The following is a 19,220-nucleotide window of genomic DNA, read 5'->3' as shown; positions in this document are numbered from 1 at the left end:
GGACCACGCTGAGCAGGAGCCGACCACTTGGGAATCTCTGTTTGAACGGGGGGGCTCCCTCAGTAAAGGCTACGTTCAAGCACTGGCTTGGAAACATCAAAAAAAAAAAATCTAAGAAAAAAGCTTTACAAATTATTAATATGCAGCTTGGTTTTGGTCTGGAGAAGAGTGAAAGCTTGAAGAAATAAGTCGGCTTCCCCACGACCATTCCCCGGCCGGGACTCCTCGCAAGGGCGCGGTCTATCCGTCGTCTCTGCGATGCTCACGTCCGCGAAGGTGCTGAGCCCGGCTGCCAGGTCAGAGGAAGCGCCTCACGGACGCCTCCGTCCTTAGCCTGCCCTGCCACAGACCCACAGGCACATACGAGGCTGAAATAAATCACTCCAAGAAATAGAAATCTAAAATTAAATATTTAATTAGAACTCTGATTTGCTTTAAAGATAGGTGTCATTGCACAGGCTATATTACACTCTCTTTATAATTTTTTTGACAAAAAATGATACTGTTGATTTTAACAGGCCACTTGAATATTAATACATGTGTAATAGGATTGGGACTGAGAATCTGCTAGAGATGGTACACGGTACATTATTGGGAAAATTACAGTTTTGTATCGTAAAAACATTTATTTTTTTTAACAATTTACCTACATTAATCAAAAAATTACAGCATATTTAATAATTTTACAAATTCTTCATAAAAAATATATCTCTGTACAAAAAGGTCGTTTGCACCTACTTCATGTCAGCAGCATGTGGCGAGATGTGACACGGGGCGGCGGAGATGCGGCGGGTTTCCTGACCGGGACACCGGCGTTCGTTCCCCCTGTTTGAGAATCGCTTTTTGTTGTTGTTGTTTACAAAATATCTTACAGAAGAAAAAAATTATTGCAGCTAGCCTGAAGAAAGGCAAAAGATGTGCGAAACAAGCAGCAGTTTCCAACAGCTCTGAAGCACGTGACCTGTGCTGGCTGGGGTCCCGCCCGCGCACGGGCTCCGGCGGCTTCCAGAAGGGGTCCCGCAGCCCCCGCGCGGGCGGCCCGCGTGCCGACGGCCTGCGGGAGACCCTCCGACCCGGCGGGGCGCCTGCGTCCACACCGCACACACCCGAGGAGGAAGTGGGCGGATTCTCGCGGGAGAATCCCGAGGGGTGTCTGCTGTGGCTGTGGAGCGACCTGGGGACGGCTGGCTCCGCACACCGAGGAGCGGGGCATCGCACCGGAGGCCTGGTGTCTGTGTGTGCGTCTGTCCTGTCGGTTCAGCAGTCGGTGGCGGCAGGGCCCGGCAAGCGGGTCCGGGACGGGGCAGGGGAGACATTAATTCAGACTCGGAAGTCAGCGTTTTGCACCTAGTTTGAATGACTCCAACTCCGATATGTACAGTATATTCATAGATAGGTACGTATGTATATATATACACTAATACACATGGGAACCCTGTGCTCCCTGCACACCACGGGCCTCGAGCTCCCCTGGACTTGGCGCTGGCTCAGTGTGCGCGTCGGGAGCCTGGCCTTGGCTGACCTCCTCTGCTCTCAGGAGCGGAACCGCGTCTGCAAGGCAGATCTCCAGTCACGTCACCAGGCTGGCCAGAGAACACGCGGCGGAGAATCCGCATGGGCCTACGGGGTTCAGAATTTGGGTTCAGAAGGCAGAGAAGTCCCTAGGAGAGGTCAGCGATGCGCTCGTCACGCACGCGCCCCTTCACGAGGAAGAGAGCGGCGGGCATCGAGACAAGGCCACAAAACCACGCGTGTCAAAGCACCCGACGGGAAGGAACGCGCTACTCTCCGCGCAGGTTTTTGTCCCCCCCATCTGTCACCTGTGAAGTCCCGCATTAAGTGTTCCGCAGAGCCACGGCTCCATCCGTCCCAAAGCCGGGGAGCGCGTCCACCAGGACCCCGCGAATGGGACCCCCGTGGATGCAGCAGGGCCGGAGGGAGACGTTTCCGCGCGCAGCAGGGGGGGACACCCGAATCATAAAATCAGCAACATCTTCTCCAAACGCTTTTATCAAACCATTTTAAATAAAAATAAACACGATCTCCACGTGGATCCGGGTACAGCCGTATGCCCGGCGCCGCGCCTTCTGCTTCCTCGTGGCTCTCACCCGCCCCGTGGGTCGCCCCGGCCCGACCCACCCCGAGCCTCGCGACGCGCGTCGGGCACACTCGAGACCCGAACGGTCCCCGGGTGGCCTCGGCGTCCGGCGTTCGCGTGACGCGGGAGACCGAGCGCGGCGCGACGCGGGCCACCAGGACGGAGGGGTGTGCGGGCCACCACGCGGGAGGGCGGGCCTGGCGGGCCGCGCTGACCACGACCCGCGCCGTCGTTCACCGCGGAGCCCGGGCAGGGCGACGCTGCAGCCCACGAGCTCAAGAGCTTCCAGAGGCAGGTGCTGCGGACGTGCGTCGTGGCGGAGACGCGGCCGCCCTGCCGTCCCGGGCCGCGGCCCGCTGCTGCCGGCCAGGGCCGAAGGCGGAACGTGTGTGGGAAGGAAACATAAAAGGCCCCTCTTTCCTCCCCTCCTTCGGCTTCTCCAATGAATTCAACGCACATAACGTAGCTAAAGGCGGCAGAACAGAATACATTTCTCCAAGACCACATTTCCCTGTAAAACCTGCGCCGGGCGGGGATACGTCCTCTCTCCCGGCCGGGTGGTGCATGTCCAGCTGGACCGCACGGGAAGATGCTTATATACAGTGGATAGTGTGTATAAACCCTGTGCAAATAGTTTATTTTTTTTCTGAATCTTAGTCATTCATAACACACTAGTGCAAAAAATTGTGCATCAAAACTCCTGCACTAGAACAGCTGACTGGGGAGTTTGCCAATGGGCCTGGGAATGGACACCGAAGGGAGCTGTGAGTCCTCAAAGCGTGTCGGGTCTCGGGAAGGACAGTGAAGCGTTGCGGGTGTGTGCGTCTGCCAGAGAGGTGCCTTCTTCAAGAGAGCTTATTTTTTTTTTTTCCAGAGTATTGATATTCATGGGGGTTTAAAAAAAAAGAAAGAAAACTAAAACTAAAACAAAAGACCAGAACAACGTATTGTGGTATATTGTGGTGCTGCCACTTTGCCACCGCACCCGAAGGCCGTATCCGCGTGCCCGGAAGATGGCACGGAAAGGCCTCCCAGCCACACAGAAACGCGGGTCCCAGGCGTCGGCCACCAGCTGCGGGCGCACGCGGCGGGCTGCCCGGAGCGCGCCGGGACCCCAGGCAGACGCGGCGAGCCGGCCGGGAATCCGCAGAAGACTCTGGCGCAGGACCGGAGGTTCCCGCCGCCGGACGCCGGCACACGATGGCGCGGTCAGCGCGGCGAAGCCGAGAGGAGGAGGGGGAGGTGGCGTATGGCACCAGAGGACTTGCTGCCCGTCCGTCAGAGGTATGGCTATGAGTCGGTCCTAACGGGGCACTGAGGGCTATACCACCGTACACACTGTGTTCAGAGTCGTGTCAAACCGCACAGCCTTGGCTTCTGTGGGTTTTAAGTTTGTATCATACATGGGGTTTTCAAAGGAAGCTTGTCCATTGCTGTTCTCGTGTCCCGCGTAGCCATTGTATTGAACTTTTGGTCTCGTTCTAAGGGGAAAGACGGAACACACGGTTAGCACCCAGATTATAGGGACACAGGCACAGCTCCGGGGTCTCAGGGCACCACCTCACTCGCGACTCAGCGGGGTACACACACGAGGGCACACAGTGACGGGGAAGGGGCCCCTCTAAACATGTTTAGGCCACTTTCTTTTTTAGAGTCAGTGGTTGGGGTGTTGCAGGAGGTTTAAAACACTGAAGCTCTTTCAAAATTATCGGATTCCTGGTAATACTCTCAGAGCCAGAGTCGGGTGGATGTTGGACTAGATATTTGTCACTTTTAAGTTCCATGACCTTGGGGAAGTCACTCCAAGAAAAAAGCAAGACTGCCCGTCAAGACATCGACCCTTCAGGACGGTTCAGATTAAGGAAAAGAGAAGCAGACTTCGGTTCACCGCATGTAACGTTCACCGAACGCTAGCTCTTTTGTGGCATGACACAGAAACGGCATCGGACTCTTTTTCAAACTATTGGTTACGTTTTCTAATTAAAAGAAACGCCTGTGTGTGACCTAAGATTAGAGATGGGAGGATCTTTAAAGTAAAAGATATAAATAAAGCTATCTATCTAGTCTGCTTCCCTCTCAACCTTTTCCAGGAGAAATTATGTAAGAAGACTACGCCAGGTATGAAAAACGGAACTTTCATGTAAATGCCCACACCAGCAGAAACATCCCTGCGTACTGGATTCGATGATGCTTCTGTTTCAGGGACTTACTAGCAGATTTTCTTAATGGACATTATGCTCACTGAGACAAAGAGAATTCAAACTGTATCAGTTTCAGAGAATTAGGCTTCTGTCCCCAGAAAAGCAGTTTGCAACTGCCCCAAGAATTGGGAAGGTCTTTGACATTGAACTTGAAAATGCTCCAGCATTAAAAGTTAATCAACAATTTCAGCCAAGCGTTAGTGCAGTTGAAAACTGGCTAAAACCCCATGCCACCTTCCAGGTCAGGAGTCACCCCCTGGCACTGCAGGGAAGCCCCACAGAATTGGAGGGGACCCCAGGACCGTGGAGAAGGAGATGTGTACAGAGCAGGTATGTGGGAGTCTGAGTCAGGAGCTTGGCCTTGACTGAGGAGAAAGTCCAAGCAGACAGTAATGAGAGAGCCTCAGAAATGAGTGGGAACAAGCTCTTCACTTGCGAAATGCAGAGCCAACTGGTGAGGGAAACTTGACACCCGTAGAGGGTAAGGAGCCTGTGTAGGGAAAGCTCATAGCTTGGTGTGTTCCCTGGATATCTGGCAGCAACTCAAAAGAAAACGAATTCCTGGCACGCCCAGGTGATGAGGCAGGGCTGGCTTCTGCAGAAATCCCCCAATTCTTCATAGGGCACCAAACCAGAGGACTACAGGAGCCTCCAGACTCAGCAGTCACGGGGCTGAGTGGCTCTCGAGAGCCATGAGGTCAGACAGCCTTCTGTCGCTTCTAGACACAGCACAGCCTCCTGGGCGAGGAGCCACGTCAGGAGCGAGGTAGGCAGAGATGAAACGTCCGCCGGCCCACAGGCGTGGAAACGCAAAGAAGGGATCAAAGTCACAAAACAAGTAAGTGGTACCTCCCTCGCAGAGGCTCCGTGTTCTCAACGCCGTGGGGAAGCATCTGAGGTTGAAAGACCTCGGTGTGATAAATATTGACTATTCCCCAATACTCTGCTGTCTTCAAATTAAGATAGAATCAGGAGAGCTGATCGGTTTACGCAGGTGTACATACACCTGTGTAGGGTTATCTCCCGAAACGCTCAGAGATGTGATGGGGCCAAAGTATAATTTTATCAAGAACCATCAGAGATTCCTTTCATCATTTATTTTAAGTAAGTACATTACTAACCACAAGAACGTGAAGACGCTATGCAATATGATTTTGAAGTAACATTCTTACTACTTTATATATTTTTAAAAAGCATAAGAAAGTACATATTCAAAACCATTCTCTGATTCATTTAAAAAAATTCTTATATCAGTTTTTCTTCTTTTAAACTGGAATTCAATAGAAAAACAGAAATATCTGCATTATATAAATGAACGTTGAACACTTTTAACATACCTTAATCGTATTTTAGGGAATCCTAGAGGACTTTTTTTTTTTTTTTTAAATCATAGGTAGGGAATGCCACTATTCTAGGTAGTATTTTGGAACACTTTGGCATATGTCATATTCTTCCAGGACATATATTATCCAGATAATGACAAAATGTGTAAGAACTCATAATTCCTCCACAATTTATTTTTGCTTTTCTTGTTGTTGTTTTTGGTGGCGGGGGTGGGGGCATCCACATTAACTCCAAGGAAAGGCCGCTGGAAATGTGCGGCCAGCAAAGCCGGGGACACCGTGTCGCGCAAGCCTCCTTAAGGTCAGCGGGAGTGCGGGTGCGGGGTGCGGGTGCGGGTGCAGGGGGTGCGGGGTGCGGGTGCAGGGGGTGCGGCGTGCGGGGTGCGGGGTCTGCAGACGCGCAGGGACAGCGAGCCATGCCCCCGCCCCACACCACGCGCAGGGGTCCCGCCGCGGTACCTGTGTTTGTAGAGGTAAAACGCAAACCCCGACAAGATGAGAGCGAAGAACGGGACAAGGATGGCGGCGGCCACAGACCCGCTGCTCGTGCCCTGGTGCTGGTTCGGGGCGTCCTGATCCGAGCTCAGGGGATCTGGAAGACAAGAGGAGGCGGCGGTTGCAGGCACCGCACGCACAGTGACACGCAGCACGCGGGGGCTTCGCGAGTGGGTCCGGCTCGGCGGCAGGAGTCGCGACTCCCCAAGCCGGCGCCCTCTCCGCAGGCCGGTCCCATCGGGCTAACGGTCAGGGGACAGGACACTACCCCTTAGCGACGTCAGGGTGCTGTAGAGGACTTGGACAGGGGGACTGGGAGGGGGCGAAGGGGGGCGCACACCGGGACCTGGACCAGCAGGTGCGCGCAGCCCCCGCGGCGCCGAGCACAGGCAGACGGGCAAGCGCCGGCCCTTCTCTCCCGTCCCGGACCGAGTCCGCCCGACAGAAGCCGCGGAGATCACGTCCACACCCCGGGTCTCTGCCCGCGGCATCTCGTCTCCGCACGCGCGGACGGCGGTGCGGCCGCCTCTACTGGAGCTGGGCGACAAGACCACAGCTCAGTGTCCCCGGGCAGGCTCCCCCGAGGACACGACCGTGATAAACATGACTTCTGTTCCTTAGAACGGAAGGCAGAGGTCAGCACCGCGGCCGTCCCGGAGAGGACCTGGTCGTGCATCTATAATCCGTGTCTACACGGCAGCAGATGCGTGCGCGACCCGGAGACGCATGCGAACTTCGAAAATTCAAGTTAGAAAACACTGATTAAGCAACTATTGCCAAATAAAAAGGTTTGTTCTAAAGAGCTCACTCATAAGCTCAATTTTGAAATGTGTGTGGCTTAATCGCGCGGCTCACTCAGTGCGCGTGTGTCGGGGATCCTGACCGGGGCCTCCGATTGCGGCAGGATCGCTCCAAGCAAGCGGAGCGCGGCTTGGAAGCATCCGTCGGGAATTTACGGACTGTTCAGTAAAAGAGAAGTTTTCATTCTTTTCTTTTTTTTACCCACAAACCATAATTGTAAATAAACCATCAAATATTACACACATCTAAGTAGGTTTTTACATAAACATTCTCATTTTCACCTTGAAACATGACAACAGTATGATGTCATTCCCTCAGCAGACGTGGGGACCTGCTACTTCCTGCCGTCTTGGGGTCTGGTACTTTCTGCTGCATTTCTAATATACTTTATCACTGATGTTGGGTCTGTGTATCTTAACTGTATTTCTCTGAGCTCCTGCCTTCTCAGCGGCTGTGAATGAGACGTGATGTTTCACTCTCGGATGCGCCCACCACCCACCATGAAGGGGAGCCTCTTCCACCAGATACTGCTTCTCTCTAAATCTCATATCCCATTGGATGTAGCCTGGGCCCTAGTCAGGGTGGCGGAGCACCCGAGGTGGCCGGGAAGCCAGCCCATGGCTGTGGTGCTGGACAGGCTGGAGCACACCACCAAGTGCCGCGGTGACGGGTCCAGCAGCAGCAGGCAGAGGCTCAGGACCAGGGTGAGGCCGTCCTGCACAGGGAGCTGAGGTTCACCCTCAGGTGGCAGCAAGTCTACTAATTCCCTGTGATATTTAAGTGTCAGGACACCTCCCTGCCTGGCACGCAGCCCAAGTTCACAGGGACCTGTGTGTTCTAGAACAGAAGCCCCCATATGTGTACTGGGGAGCCTGGGGCTCACTTTCTGCTTGAATCCCCAGCGCCTACAAGAGGACTCCAGACACAGGAGCTGCTCACTCAGGGCCTGTCAAGTGGAAACGGGGCTTATGGTACTTGAGCCCCCAATGGTACTTGAACAAAGCTACCACCCGGCATTCTCTAGGCTGCTGGCATTCCGTGGATCTCTCTGCCTCCTTCTCATGAACGTGTGCTCTGCTTAAATGAACCAAAGTGATTATTATTGTTCGCAGACAAGACTATCGATTTTCACCATCATGGGTATCGGAATTCTCATCATGGATATCCCACAAGAGACTGTGCATCACAACACAGCCATAAAAGAAGGTCTTTGAAACTGTACAGCGAAGCGTCCTTGTACTCTGGAGTTATTGTGCCGTCCGGAGTTGCTGTTAATGTCAGTTATCCACCCCTGCTTCCGTAATCTAATACATGCACATGATATTAATTAAAACAGCACAAAAAGACATAAACAGAAAGAACATACAGGACAACGGAAATAAAGGGTGACTCTCTGCCCTGCGTGCTGGTCTTCCTCTTAAGGTTAACTATGTTTGATGCCCTTCCAGCAACGTGCTATTAATATATATGTTTGTTTCTCTTCCCTAAAAAATAAGAACACTAGATACATTGTTTTGTATTTGGCTTTTTAAACGTAACCATATATCTTTGAAATTTTTCTCAGTACATATGAATTAGATTTATTTTTTCAGATGTATAGTGTTTTATTAATGGGATATGCCAGATTTTTTTTCAGCCAGTCAACCTTTGAAGGACATTTAGGCCATTTCTCATATTTTTCTAATGCTGCAATGAAATCTTTTTTTTTTTTTCCCCTAGAGCGATACATCCGTAGGAGTTGAAACATACAGGATAGATTCTACCAAGTAGAGTCATTGCCTAAAAGAATCTGTACCTGCCATGTTGTTACACCGTACCTCCGACCTCACTTCAACCGTTCCGTTAGGAGGCTAGCACTGAAACACCAGAACAAGGATAGAACGCCCCTTCCCTGCTCTCCCCTTCCCCTCCTCCCTCGGGCCTCCTCTTCACACTCTCAGCGCGACTGCTGCTCCCCCGAGTCCCACGCCGTGGGTCCTTCCTTTCTCACTGACCTTCCTCTGCTTAGGGATGGAGATGGGCATCTCTTCCTCTGTTTTAAGCTAGTCCACTCAGGTTTTTATTAACATCATTAATGAAAGAAATTCATATACTGTTGATAATTCACCGAAGATATACATAAATCCATGGGTGCAGCAAGAGGATGTGACGTGTGTGTGTGTGTACACGAGTGGGTACCGACGCGAGCGTGGAATATTACTCGGCTATAAAAAAGAAGGAGTTGCTGCCATTCGTGACAGCATGGGTGGACCCAGAGGGTGTGATGCCGAGTGAAGTAAGTCAGACAGAGAAAGACCAACGCCAGATGATTTCACTTCCATGTGCAGCCTAAAACACACGGAAAGCAACCAGACCCTTAAACTGAGAACAGCCACAGCTGCCGGAAGGGAGGGGGCTGGGGGATGGCGGAAGCAGACAGAGAGATGAAGAGGGACTGACCTCCGGTCATAAAACAAGTAAGTCACAGCGAAGAAAAGCAGAGCATGGAGAATATGGTGACGAATATTGTGATAATGTCGTCTTGGGGCTACATTTATCGTGGTGAGCACCGATTAATGAACAAGCTTGTGGAAACACTGTGAAACTAATGTAACATTGTGTGTCCATTCTACCTCAATAATAAATACAAACATACATAAAAATAATAATAATAAGGCATATATATCTTCCAAAATTTTGGGTCTATTCACACGGTGTTACAATGATCACTATGGTTGAATTCAAGAACACCGCTGTTCCCCCTAAAAGAAACCCAGTGTCCCTTGGTGGGCATTCCTCACCCTCCCACCTCCAGCTCCCAGCAACCACTGGAGCTGCTGTCTCCTGAGATCTGCCTTTTTCTTCACATAAATGGAATCATACAGTATGTGGGTTTTTCTCTGTGAGTGGTTGCTCCTACTGAGTAGAAGGTCTTTAAGAGTATATAGGGCTGTATGGACACACTGTTTTCTCTTCACCTGCTCATCAGCTGACGGGTATCTGGGTGGTTCCCCGGTGTAGCCCACTAGGAATAATGCTGCTATGTGTCTGGTGTCCATGTTTTCGTGTGAACACATTCTCACACGTGTTCTGTTGGCCGTACATGAGTGGAACAGCGGCACCACATGCTAATTCCATGATCAACTCTTTGACAAGCAGCCAAGACTGTTTCCCACGGTGGCTGGACCACTGGTGCATGCCGTCCGGGAGGTACGGGGGTCCTAATCTCTCCGCACTCTGGCCACGCTTGTCTGTTTGCTCATTGGCATCCTGGTGCTGCTGGGGGAGGGGCGCGTCTCACTGTGGTTTGATTTATGTTCCCCGAAGGACTCGTGATGTTGAGCATCTTTTCAGGTGCTTATCGATCATTCGTAGGTGTTTGGAGACATGCCAACTCAAATCCTTTGCCAATTTTTTAGTTAGGTTATTTGTGTCTGTTATTGAACCAGATGAGCCCTTTATATGTTCTGGATACAAGTCCATACTTTGCACTGCTTTTCTTCCATTCTGTGTGTGTGTGTGTGTGTGTGTGTGTGAGTGTGCACCTGGAGTTGTGGTTGGGACAATTCGGCTTACCTGGGGAAGCCAGCCTATCGTTTGGTCTCTTACACCTGTTTTTGCTTCGGAGTGTCCTTTCTACCCAACTTGGTTGGTGTCCACTTATTACAAATCTCTTTCTTCCCATTTATCTACTGACTGGAGAACAATGAAGACATTTATTTTTATCCATAAAAAGCGTTTAGCCACATCTGAGATGAATGGTCGCTGGTCTGAGATGAATGGTCGCTGGTGAAGCATACAGAAACATCAACTTTTCTAATTAGCTGAAGGGCAGACTTTCTTGTGATTAAAATGATCCGCGAGGCAAACTGCTTTTCCTGACAACAAACTGCTCATCACATGGGATAGAGATTACTTGTTAAAGCAAGCCGTTGTTTTGTGAGATTAGGAAGAAAGGGTGCCGGGCAAGGGTGTCTGTGACGGCCCGGTGAGAGTGAGCCCAGCCCCCACGGACGAGTGAACCCAGACAGCCACGGGGTACCTCGTACAGCTCACCGGGGCGTCCTTCTGCCGAATTACTAGAGCGTGCGCCCAGGGAGAAAGGGGACAGAGAACTGCAGGGATTTGGCTCCGAGCAAGAGAGAATGTTACTCGTCATTAGTGTTGGTCCAGTGCATTCATTCTATTTCATTGCCTCAAAATAACGTAACCCAGTTTAAAGTGCCGTCCCCACCGTGGCTGACTTATGATTTAAAGCTCTTTACTTAGAAGCACTGCCTTTGGAACGGTGGAATTCGAGTATTTTACGATTATTCTTTTTTGGTCAAGAATTTTTTTATTTTTTAATTTTTTGTAACTTTAAATCCAATTAGCCAACATAGAGTGCATCATTAGTTTCAGATGTGGTGTTTAGTGATTCATCAGTTGCCTATGACAAGTAGTACTCATCACGTCACGTTTTTTTCTACAGAGTAATGTACAGGTTAGGATGCCTTTCCTTTGGGATTGCTCCATATCGTGATAGAAGTCTTACAAAATGAGTAACCGATGACAGCCGCCACAGGATATTACACTCACATGCCTCTGAAAGGCAGCTCAGGTATCAAAGCCTGTAGGAGCAAACAAGTAAAGCGGTCTACACTGGTCAGAGAGACGTGTGCGAGTCTTCCTACAGAAGGCATTTTCTCATCCCTGTCAGCAGGGACAACAGGGACTTCTGTGAGGGAAGAAGTCCAGACAGCACAAAGCAAAGGCTCACACTGTCTCTTAATCTTGGTGACAAGGCAGAACGGACTTCCCTACTGGGATGTCAGCGGAAGAAGTAGGCCTGAGAAGACTGCAAGCCATCTTACATTACAGAACCAGCTGCTGGATGACACAGGAACCTCATCTAGCGATTTCTCTTCAGGCATTGCTCTCTTCGAGAACTAAGGTAAAAATGAAGTTGTAGAGAAAGGTAGAGGGAGGACCCGTCTGTCTATCTATGGTAAACTTCTTTTCTCCTGTAGAGGTCATGGATATCTCTGCACGTCAATACACAGTCCTCACCTCTTAATGAAAAATACGGAATTAAATTTAGCTCCCTACTTAATGGGACATGTTGTGTCAAATTATGTACTTAAGCAACTCTTTGATGATAGAAGAGTGAGATGCACTTTTGATTTTCACGTTCATCTGGTTGAAATCCAAAGGCAGACACGCTCAGTGACAGGTATCATCAAATCACCTGTATCTACTCAAACATCCCTCCAAAATGGAGCAGCCCAGTGGCCATTTCTACTGTTCCCCAGAATAACTGCTTAAAAAGTTTATATTCTAAAAATGAAAAATGGAAAATCGTTGTTACCATAATACGGATTTTTTTGAAGTTAAAGACTGTTGTGTCGTTTGTTGGCCACTCCTGATTCCTCTGGCACTTTCCTCAGGGCAACGTCATTGGCTTAATTCTTTAACTGAGTTTCTTCGTTGCCTTGTTTTCCCACATCTTAACTGTCTCTTTCTCGGGTAAGGGTGTTTATTGCACGCGCGGCCTCTTGTTTCCAGACCGGCGTGGCTGGGTTGTGCTGTTCACAGCACTTCTTTCTCCCTCCCCCGAAAGGCCACTCTCCCCTCCTGCGATTTGCCCGTGCGCTTCCCGTTACTTTCCAGGCCCGGCGTGGGAAGACCAAACTGACGATCGATTTCAAACACAGAACGTAAGAGCAGTTACCTTGTCTTTCGAGCTTGAATCTTCCAAAGTCTTTTCCGTGAATATCACCTTGGAAAGTAAATCCCCCTCTTTCCAGTCCTGATGAAACCTGATATGCACGAAAATGAAGAAAACAACATACAGCAAGGATTAATGGCGCGCTCCTCGACCGCCCGGCAGCTGTACCTGTCACGGCGAGACACTACAGTTAGATATTTCTGCCCTCGGTCCCACCTCCCAGGGGTACTGGAGCAGTTAAAACTGGAAAAGACCTACGTGAACCTCAGCTCACATCTACATTCTCAGTATCTCATTTTAACTAGAAATAGTAAAATTTACAACATAGTCATAGGTTACCCATCCTTTGTGCAGGGGACTGTTCGACTGTTACATGAATATAACCCAGATGACATCAAAATCACTTTGTGACCCAGCTCTTGGCCGGTGAACACCACTGAGGCCATATAATGTGTTAGAACACACATGGTTGCCTCGCGGAGAAGGATCTCAATGAGTCCTGGGAAGTCTCTGCATCTAGGAATGAGCTTTTTTTCAGACTTTCAGAGTGGTTACCCGGTGGCTGCGCTCAGACTCCTGCTGGAATGTGCCTTTAAGCACAGGACGTGGGTCTAAGCTCTTGTTCTGTCCCCAGCGGTAACTGCTCATTTGTTTGTCAAGGTTTCTTCCTTCTTAAAACAAAGGGGTAAAAGGACCATGATGTTTGCAAAGCAGAGGGAACAAGGTATTTTCAAAGAGCAGACGCCACCCGGCTCCCCTCGGCAATCCCCTGCTGGTGTCCTCTTCCACGCGCACGGACAGCAAAGGTCAGCCCCCCGTGCTGAGTGACAGTCCCCACCGAGAGTACTTACATAACCAGCCAGTCCCCAGTTGTCATTTTCAAACTTGCTTACAAAAATATCTGCGGGGCCTTTAATCTGAAAAGCTTTCAGTAGTAAGTGGGCCTCTTCTTTCTTATAAATGCCTATCAAAAAATAAAATAATAATAATAACAGAAATTGTTACTTTTATTCTTAAATTGTTGCTTTAGACCCCCTGTTTCCCTCAAAAGCATTTCCTGTTTAAGGCTTTTCCTAGCTTGGATGGGTACAACCCATTTCATTAAACTCTGCATCTCCATCACCCAGAAATCAAGGTAATACTCATATTCATTTATATTATTATTTTTTTAATCTAGCATTTTTTAAATATTTTATTTACTTATATGACAGAGAGAGAGAGATCACAAGTAGGCAGAAAGAGAGGGAGAAGCAGGCTCCCCGCTGAAGAGAGAGCCCGATGTGGGGCTCGATCCCAGGACCCTGAGATCATGACCTGAGCCAGAGGCAGAGGCTTAACCCACTGAGCCACCCAGGCGCCCTTAATCTAGCATTTTAAATTCAGATTGCACTCAATTTTGAGGACAAAGAGATTAAGACCATAAGTATAAATCTTGCTACTTCTGCGGATGAGTGGCAACCCTGAAACGAATAGCGCGGCGGACAAAGTGTGTCGGGCGTGCTTGTGTCACCGGCCGATTCTGGGTCGGAGGGACTCAAAGGTCACAGCTCCAGCCACCTGTGAGGCAGTTGGAGGGAGAGCTTAAGAATGTCGCCCAGAGGGGAGCCTGGGTGGCTCAGTGGGTTAAAGCCGCTGCCTTCGGCTCAGGTCATGATCTCAGGGTCCTGAGATCCAGCCCCGCATTGGGCTCTCTGCTCAGCAGGGAGCCTTCTTCCTCCTCTCTCTGCTGCCTGCCTGCTTGTGGTCTCTGTCTGTCAAATAAATAAATAAAATCTTAAAAAAAAAAAAAAAAGAATGTCACCCGGAGAGGAGAGGTCACGGTGTGGCCCAGGGGGCGGGGAGGGTGTACCGGCAGCCAGAGTGCTGCCCGCCCGTGGAAGGGCACAGATAAATCAGGAAACAAACAAGCAAGCAGTAAATGGATAATAACGCGCCCGAATGTCCTCTCTGCAGAGAAGACAGGTTCAAGGTTCAGGGAGGATCCTGGGTTCGTCTCAGGGAAGAATGGGGGAAGCCGACACGCCATCATTCTTTCTAAAGGTCAAGCCTGCGTCTGTCCAGTGCTGAACGACAGAGCAGGGGCCGTCCGGGGCCTCTTGGCCCTCAGACCCAGGGCCACCTGGTGGGTAACTCAGGGAAAAGCCCAGCCCTCGTGTACAAAAGGATACATGGTGGTAAGAAGTGACATAAATGAAAAAAAAAATTTTAAAAGACATTTGATGTAGACACAAAGGTGATATGCATCTTAGTGGTTAAGAGTGTCGCCTCAAGATTCAGATTTCTGAAATTCGGTTTCCTGAGTTCACATGGTCCATCTACCGTGTCCCCTTAGGAAGGCCACTAGAGTTTCCTGGGTCTCTCTCTGTTTCTCGTCGCCCAGTTATCAGTAAAGAACGTGACTGATACGGATGCCCATATCAGCGGCTTGAGGTAGGACTGAGGAAGATAATGTATGCAAGTACCCAGGACGGCGTCTGGCATCTGAACCAAAACTGTTGCTGTTTTACTAACAGTGGGATGACCCCTCCCCACCAAAAAAAAAAAAAAAAAAGAAAAAGAAAAGTCTCCTGAGAGGCTGAGAGACACGTGAGCTGAAGAAAAGGAAACTGTAAGAAGTGTGGAGACAGGCACATCTGGGTATCCACCTCACACCTTTGACTCAGTCTGTCCCGGGCATAATCTAGAGCAATAATGAGATTTTTCTCTACTGGTTTTGTCATCTTCAGAGAGGAGAACACCGACCTACCCGTTACCCAGAGGATCCCAGGAGATGCCGCTGGTGCCAAGCCAACGGACTCTTAAGGAGCGCGTGATCAACGTCAGCCGCCTCCCGGGTGAGAAGGTCAAGGTGTATTCGTCTACAGTCTGCAGTTCCTAAAAGGGAACGCCCCAGGGCCTACCTGTCAACTTCAGCTCCACCTGCGAGGCCTCCAGGAAGGTCGCGTTCACCTTGCTGCTCGTGGCATTGAACCAGTCCACCGTGAGAGTTGCAGGCTGTCTCTTCCCTAAATATTCATAGTATCCCTTCCACACGGAATTGACAAAAAATACATCGGAAGGAACTGTTGGAGGGGAGAAAAACCAGAGGAACGTTAGCACACACGGAACAATTAAGCCGAGATCTTTTTCACAACACAGAGGCGTACTAACAGTCAAGTGAGCGACCCCGATCGGGGTGGTGATGAGGACAGACATGGCCGATCCGGGGCCCTTCACAGCGTACGTGGGATGGACATGAAATGAGCAGGGGATGTCTGTGAGATGCGCATTCATGTGTGTTCATTGATTTGTTGCAGGAATACTTTACATGTCAAAACTCTCCTGTCTGAGTGGACCTGCCAGGGCCAAAGGGTAGGGTGAATCAGTGCTCCCTCCAGGAGGGTGATTTACTGGGCCATAATGAGCACATGGTGGCTGAGCATGTAGTGATATTTCTTTAACGTCCAGGTGGACTCTCTGGAAGCTTAGAAGGCTCAGAGAGCTGCCATGTACCATCTGCCAGAGTCCCTGGCCCCAGAAACTTGCACTGAAAGTGCGAGCAGAGGACATCAGCTCAGCTCATGAAGACAGGGCTTCTCTGGGTCCAGAGATCTTGACCTCCCAAGGAGAGCCCAACCCACTCACCCACACTTCTCCAAGCTTGTGAAAAACGCTCCCAGATCACTAAGAAGTCAGAGCCACTGTTGTCAAATGTCATGTACATAGAGAAAGATACATCTCTCCCTATGATTTTTGGCAAATCCACTTGCAGCAACTAGTGATGAGCCCACACATAGACTGGGCCTATATTCATGGGCCTCTCTCCATTTCCCTGTCTTCCCAGACCAGCTCCATCCATGAAACCTACCCTAGCCACGTTCAGAAAGAGTGTGTCATCCCTTCCTGTGGCTCTCAGTAGACTCAACTTGTAATAATGATCAATTTGAGAAGTTAAATAGGCTAGAAACTGTGATTATCAGCATAGACATCTAACACATCTGATGACTGATAAGGGATGTTGGACATGTCTACCTATCCACAGGTGGCCCTCCGGGGGCCAAGGTTCAAATGCCAAACCCAAGGACTTTCTTTTCCTTTACCAAAATTAATACCCTTTAGAATAATGTCAAGATTGTGTCCCCTAATTGGAACACGCCCTCTCAGAGAAAGCTATTAATGCACTTGTCCCTGAGGTAAGAGTCTTGGCTGGTGTGTCAGTTGGGTGGGTCATGCCTGACTGGGAAGAGTGAGGGACAACCAGCGTCCCAGAGGCAGCTTGTTTGTATCCAAATAAGGCCAGGGGCAACGTGGCAAAGATGGTCCTTCAGGGCCCTTCTGGTTTGCAGTGTAACACCACATCCAGATGTGGACGCATGTTAGGCTGCATGAGCTCCACAAAGAACCGCATTCCATTGGCGAGACCCTCTCTGGGGAATGAGCAGAGGAGCCCTGAAGAGAATGGATGTGCCTTCAACATAAAGCATGTGAGTGTGTCTGGATCTTTAACAAAAAATAAGCAAACAAAAACAGAACAAACACACCACCACCACAACAGATTGTTTCCTTCCCCTGAAGACCATGTTCCTGGGTAAAGAGTACTGATTTCTGTATTTGACTCGAACTTGACATTGGAATAGAATCATTCATAATGATTTTCAGAAGTAGCCTTTATCCTTCATGGTGTACACTGGAAAAAGTCCTTTCATCATGTTGGGACACCTGCCCTCGTCTGAGACGGACATGTGTTACTCAGCGTTGTGATTTAACAAGCGGATTACATAAATGCTCTCCACAGTTGAGGTCAGCATAGACCTTCCTAAGAAATCAGTGTTAAAACCTGAATAAGGAAAACACTAGGGAAATGACCTTATATATTTATAAGTTTTCTATTTCTGTTAAAAAAAGTTGACTTAAGTTATAATTTGGGGACACACTAAATTATTAAAATAGTCTCTATATTTATAACAGATAGAATGGGCCAGCTGGTTTGGAGTCATGCACGTCTTCCTTGGGAAATGGGACTTCATCTCTCCGATTTTCTGTGTCGTGCACTTAGCAACACACCACATACAACAAATAGTGAACATTTTAGGAGGCAGAGGATGCCTGAATGATGGAGATACTTGGGGGAAAAAAATTGGAGCTCCTCATTTTCACTGCTCAAGCGGACAGGCGATACTGTCAAAAGGCTTCATTTCTACTAGCTTCCTGTTTAGAAGAAAGAATCGCAACCCTCTTTATAAGGCTCTCCATTATATCACATTCTGTTGTCAACATTTTACGTCCAGTTCTGCCCACAAAATGCTGAGCCCCTCTGCATGAGACGGCATGAGAGAAGGCCAGAGGGGTTCCTCCTAATCAAGTCTTGTTATTCCCTTGACCAACCACCATTATGGAAGAAAGAGAAATCATTACAGACTTGGTGTTTTCCATAATTGAAACATTAACTCCTTCGTGGACTAATGGAATCGGAAATTTGTGTGTTAAAACTTGTTTCGCTGTGCAGAGTAGAGAACAAGTCACTTATCGGATTGAAATCTAGGACTGTTCTGGTATACAAACCTGGAGTTTTAGTAACTGTTTCATTAACTTCTCTCACTCCTTTACCTACAAGTAAAAAGACAAATTATCATTTTCAAAAACATGTATTTTTGAATAAGTCTGAAAAAATGTCAAATTGAAGCAATTTTCCTTTCTCCAGATTTCTTGAGGTTCTACAAAATATGAATGTCATATACATAGCCACTTTAAACCCCTGTATTCACAGCAGAATATCCTTCGTGTTTGTGGAAAAATGGAGATTACTGGTGCAAACCCATGCCGCTGTAAGAGGCGTCGTGTGTTACAACAGAGAGCCTTGCAAACGAGGGTGGGTTATGGCCCTGTGCTCACTCCTGTTTGGGAAGTACTGGCCGCAAAGGGAAGATGGCCTATAAAATCGCTAAGATTTCATAACCCCTCTTAATTTTCCAAGGCCTCGCCCAAACTGATGGAAGTATGAGTCGATACGGAATCACAGCACATCATTTCCCTTGCGGACTGTTTAATTGGGTCTATCATATTGGATTGAACTCAAAATCTCTGAGCCTTTACGGTTCTGTGTCAGACTACAAATCACCTTTCTAAAGTTGGTTTTCTTCCATTTCTGAGAGTGAAGGGCGAGTGAAACACAAATGCCTTATGAATTCCTCATTTGATAACTACAAAGAGGCCCCAGGAAAGGAGAACTAAAGCCACAGATTTTATCACACTCCGTCATTTTCCTTCTGCTGTTAGTGTTCGAGGCCCGTATGATCAACGTTTCCTGGAGCATATGAGGTCAGCTGTTGTCAGATCCGACCCTGACTCATTACTCTATTGGTAATTGCACAAATTTGTGAGGAATTAATCCATTTTCATGCTAATTGCTTTCATAATTTAAAGGATCAGAGCTGTAAAGAGTAGGCCGATGTAAACTCCACCAGCAAACAGCTGGTGGTCTTAAAAATGACAGGCAGTTTAGTTTGTATGTCCACCAGTGCTTGGGGATATTTGCCCATTTGCATTTGAAAAATGTACATTTTCCAAAGCTATGGTGCATATTCCTGTCCTTTTAACTCATAATGCTTTTCTAGAGG

At 48.9% G+C, this 19,220-nt stretch overlaps 1 protein-coding gene across 2 annotated transcripts in view; it reads right to left on the bottom strand.

Moving 5' to 3' along the window:
• Positions 1-391: 391 nt before the first annotated feature.
• CSMD1 (CUB and Sushi multiple domains 1) overlaps positions 392-19,220 on the bottom strand; it is a 1,951,187-nt gene continuing 1,932,358 nt past the window's right edge. For both annotated transcript variants that reach the window (XM_045086171.1, XM_045086170.1), the window contains 6 exons: positions 18,166-18,210; positions 15,525-15,686; positions 13,476-13,588; positions 12,628-12,715; positions 6,102-6,234; positions 392-3,579 (listed from right to left, as the gene is read on the bottom strand). In XM_045086171.1, the coding sequence (XP_044942106.1) occupies positions 3,420-3,579; positions 6,102-6,234; positions 12,628-12,715; positions 13,476-13,588; positions 15,525-15,686; positions 18,166-18,210 (701 nt within the window). In that variant the 3' untranslated portion in view covers positions 392-3,419. The remainder of the gene's footprint in view (positions 3,580-6,101; positions 6,235-12,627; positions 12,716-13,475; positions 13,589-15,524; positions 15,687-18,165; positions 18,211-19,220) is intronic.

Source organism: Mustela putorius, unplaced genomic scaffold (assembly GCF_011764305.1).
Source record: "Mustela putorius furo isolate JIRA1106 unplaced genomic scaffold, ASM1176430v1.1 tig00000905_pilon_pilon_pilon, whole genome shotgun sequence".
Lineage (NCBI taxonomy): Eukaryota > Metazoa > Chordata > Mammalia > Carnivora > Mustelidae > Mustela > Mustela putorius.
Note: the sequence above shows the minus strand (reverse complement) of the source record. Positions and strands in the feature narration are given on the sequence as shown.